The sequence below is a fragment of the Poecilia reticulata genome, linkage group LG21 (assembly GCF_000633615.1).
Source record: "Poecilia reticulata strain Guanapo linkage group LG21, Guppy_female_1.0+MT, whole genome shotgun sequence".
NCBI classification, from domain to species: Eukaryota; Metazoa; Chordata; class Actinopteri; order Cyprinodontiformes; family Poeciliidae; genus Poecilia; species Poecilia reticulata.
In genome coordinates this window covers 224,600-228,577 of record NC_024351.1, presented here as the reverse complement: position 1 = coordinate 228,577, position 3,978 = coordinate 224,600, and the positions used below count along the sequence as shown (strand labels likewise).

Genomic DNA, 3,978 nt, shown 5'->3' with positions numbered 1-3,978 from the left:
AGATTGTCCACCTTACTACAGCATGAAGAGCTTTTCCAGGTATTCATGTTTGTTGCTGATGCTGGTCAGTAAAAATTTATGGATTTTTATTCTCCACTGAATAAATATCTGAGGTTTAAGTTGCAGAAATAAGTGAAGCAGTAAGTGTGAAGGAAGCATCGCTGCTCCAACAGGCCTGAACCAAAAGGCTGGACGTGTCGGCAGGTTCTGCAGAGGCCCGGTCCCTGACCGTTCAGCAGGTCCAGGAGTTGGAGCAGCGATGCATCAGAGGCTGCAGGACAGGAAGTGAGGCCTGACTAGGAAACCGTCTGTAACAAATGGTCTCTGTTGGTTTGAGGCTTGTTTCTATGCTATAAAGTAACCGTTGTTCCCTGCAGCCTGTGAGCGGAGCAGCGCGGCCATTGTAGCGGCGCTGCTGAACCACGGCGTGGCCGTGAACACGCGGTGCATTCAGGGCTGGACCGCCCTGCAGGAAACCGTGGTCCGCAGCAACCTGGAGATCTGCGACATGCTGCTGAAGGCCGGCGCCAAGCTGAACCTGCGGAACATGTACGGCATCACGCCGCTGTTCACCGCCGCTCAGAACGGCCAGATGGCCGCGCTGCGCTTCCTCATCAAACACGGTACCGGATCAGATTCTGGCTCCAACATGTACGGCAGAACGTTAGCAGATACAATCAGTTACAGGCCCAGTTCTGGTTCTGGTGTCAGATCCAGTCAGAAACAATCTGGACAGGAAGTCCTGACTCCCGCTTCCTGTTCCTGCAGGCGCAGACGTGAACACTCAGGCTGACGATGGAGCCACGGCGCTGTATGAAGCCGCTAAGATGGGACACCAGGAAGTGGTGCAGATGCTTCTGTCCCAGAAGGCTGACGCCAACAAGCCTGGGAAAACGGGAATGTTGCCGCTCCACATCGCCGCGCAGAGAGGAAGTGACGCGTACGTAACTCTCCAATTAACAGGATTGAAAACTGCAACCTGTCGCACGTCCTGAGCAGATCTGATTTAACGAAGAGGAGCCAGCAGGAGGCGCCATCTGCTCCGAGCCTGACATGTCGACACCAGAGAGTGGAGCCGATTGTTTAGACATGTCACTGTTTCAAACTAAACACTTAGTTATCTCTGCGCTAGCTAAAAGTTTGTTTTACAAGCTAAATATTTAGCTAACATGCAAATTGACTTGCTGATAAGGGAAGTAGACTATCAGAATAAAAGCTGGGTCTGGATGCTGCTGCTGGTGAACGTCTGTAAAATGGCTCATCCGCTTTTATGCTCAAATGTTGGACAAGAAAAGAAACGAATAAGTTACAGCAGAAGTTTATAGAGGCCCAGCTTTTATTTTGGTAGTCCACTTCCAGTGCATATTAGCTAAATATTTAGCTTAGAAGAAAATATTGAGCTTGAAACTAAACATTTAGTTCCTCAACTAAATGTTTAGTTTCAAGCTCAATATTTGGCTTTTAAATAAAATATGCAACTAGTAAGATAATTTTAGCTGCATATTTGGTTTGAAGCTAAATATCTAGATAGCTAGCTTAGCTGGCATCTTTCTAACCGAAAGATGCTGAGCGCCGCTCCTCTGAAGCTGCTGTGATTCTTCTTCTGGTTCCAGCTCTGCCTTTTTTCCAGAATCGTCTCCATGTTGATCCCGGTCACCAGCAAGGCCCGGGTCCGGCGGACCGGGATCAGCCCGCTGCACCTGGCGGCGGAGCGTAACCGTGACGACGTCCTGGAGATGCTGATCGAGGCGGGCTTCGACGTCAACGCCCAGCTGTCGGAGGAGCGCACGCGGCTGTACGAGGACCGCCGCAGCACGGCGCTCTACTTCGCCGTCATCAACAACAACACGGAGGCGGCGCGCATGCTGCTGGCGGCCGGCGCCGACCCCAACCTGGACATGTTCCGGCCGCTCATGGTGGCCTCCAGGATGGGCTGCATCCAGATCGTCAAGCTGCTGGTGGAGCACGGCGCCGACATCAACGCCGCCGTCCCCACCCACCCCACCACCTTCCCGGCCGTCTACATGTTCTCCATGAAGTACCTGCCGCTCTTCAAGTACCTGCTGGACCACGGCGGCCACGCCCTGCCCTGCTTCCACTGCCGCTACGGCGGCCGGCCGCACCCGCCCCTCAAGACCAGCCGCTCCAACTGGAACGAGGACGCCGACCGCCCGGCTGCTGAGGGGCCGCTCACGAGGGGCGTGCAGGTGAGGTCAGAGGTCAGAACCAGCCGTTCATGTTGGCCCGATGACTCTGATCGATCGCTTGATTGACTGATTGGCAGTTCTGTGAGATGATCTCGGCCCCAAGTATCTGTCGGTGGGCGGGGCCAATCATCGACGTCCTGCTGGACTACGTTGGTCATGTGACCCTCTGCTCCAGACTGATGGAGCACCTGGACAGTTACTCCGGCTGGAGCGCCATCAAGGAGAAGGCAGGTAATCACCGAACCATCCGGACACGGTGATCCGGGGAAGACGAGACCGGTGCTGGTTTGGTGCTGGTCCATGTGGTTCTGAACCCTCCAGAACCCATCGCCCTTCATCACCTTCACATGTCTTTGCTTCAGTCCGTTGATCCCATGACCCGGGTTGAGAACCACTGGTTGTCCACTCACGGGTCGGCCCACAGCCCCACAGGTCGGCCCACAGCCCCACGGGTCGACCCACAGCGCCGCGGGTCGGCCCACAGCCCCACAGGTCGGCCCACAGCGCCGCGGGTCGGCCCACAGCCCCACAGGTCGGCCCACAGCGCCGCGGGTCGACCTGTAGCGTCGCGGGTCGACCCACAGCGCCACGGGTCGGCCCACAGCGCCGCGGGTCGGCCCACAGCCCCACAGGTCGACCCACAGCGCCGCGGGTCGGCCCACAGCCCCACAGGTCGGCCCACAGCGCCGCGGGTCGACCTGTAGCGTCGCGGGTCGACCCACAGCGCCACGGGTCGGCCCACAGCGTCGCGGGTCGACCCACAGCATCCCGGGTCGGCCCGGAGCGTCGCGGCCTGGAATGTCGTGGGTCGGCCCTCAACCGGGAACGCTGGTCAACTAGCAACACTCCGGTTGACGCAAGATGCGACGCGGGTTGACCCGTGGCGTTGCCGTCTACTGCTCCTCTGGTCCACATCTAGATCCGGACAGGAACGCCGTGTTGGACCTGACTGACCGGTCCCGATCCAACACCAGAACCAGCAGCACACGTGTCCGCTTGGTTTCTGTCTTGGTTCTGAGGCGATCCGGTCGTGATTCGTTATCTTCCTCTTGCTCGTCAGCCCCACCGCGGCCGCTGCTGCAGCTCTGCAGGCTGCGGGTGCTGCAGCTGGTCGGACACAGGAAGCTGAAGCGGCTGCCACTTCCTGGAGGCCTGATCCGCTTCCTGAAGCACCAGGAGCTTCCTCTGGATGACGAGAGCTGAAGCAGAGCGCTGACCCGGTTAGCATCCTGGACCTGCTACAGACGGCGTCTCGCCTGGTCCACGTCCAGCACCGRTCCACTGGCGCCACAGAGGAGGAGGAGGACTCTCACACAGACTCTGATTGGCTGGAAGGGTATGATGTCACTGCTGTGTTTCCATCAGAGATTAGTTAGCTGGTTGTTGTCATGGAAACTGAACAGATGATGTCATGTTTTGATGTGTCATTAAACGGTTTTACTGCTGTAGTCTGACACCTTATTGGTCGTTACTCTGGAGAGGTCAGCGACCCTCCATTACCCGCCGCCATGATGGGGCTGAGCTCACGGCGCCGTCACCTCAACACGACGGCGCAACATCCGTCCTGCTTCCCCACACTGGGTCAACCCTGGACAGAACCTCCATCAGAACCTCCATCAGAACCTCCATCAGAACCTCCATCAGAGCCATCCAACCCCAACTGATCATCTCAGAACCCAAAACCTGGAAATATCTTCAACAGTAAACAAGTGAAAGAAACCAAAACTACACCCACAGCTACACCCACAGCTACACCCACAGCTACACCCAC

At 57.0% G+C, this 3,978-nt stretch overlaps 1 protein-coding gene across 6 annotated transcripts in view; it reads left to right on the top strand.

The window, feature by feature from the left end:
• The window catches only part of LOC103457067 (ankyrin repeat and SOCS box protein 2-like), a 15,838-nt gene that overhangs the window by 8,114 nt on the left and 3,746 nt on the right, over positions 1 to 3,978 (top strand). For 5 of the 6 annotated variants that reach the window (XR_001776078.1, XR_001776082.1, XR_001776080.1 and 2 more), the window contains exons 4-8: positions 378 to 623; positions 769 to 940; positions 1,631 to 2,207; positions 2,285 to 2,438; positions 3,268 to 3,543. Coding sequence is in view for 1 of the 6 variants with exons in the window: in XM_017302144.1 (XP_017157633.1) it covers positions 378 to 623; positions 769 to 940; positions 1,631 to 2,207; positions 2,285 to 2,438; positions 3,268 to 3,410 (1,292 nt within the window). In the remaining 5 variants the exon portion in view is untranslated. Of the gene's footprint in view, positions 1 to 377; positions 624 to 768; positions 941 to 1,630; positions 2,208 to 2,284; positions 2,439 to 3,267; positions 3,656 to 3,978 lie in introns of those variants that run through there. The other variant, XM_017302144.1, reaches the window with a different exon arrangement.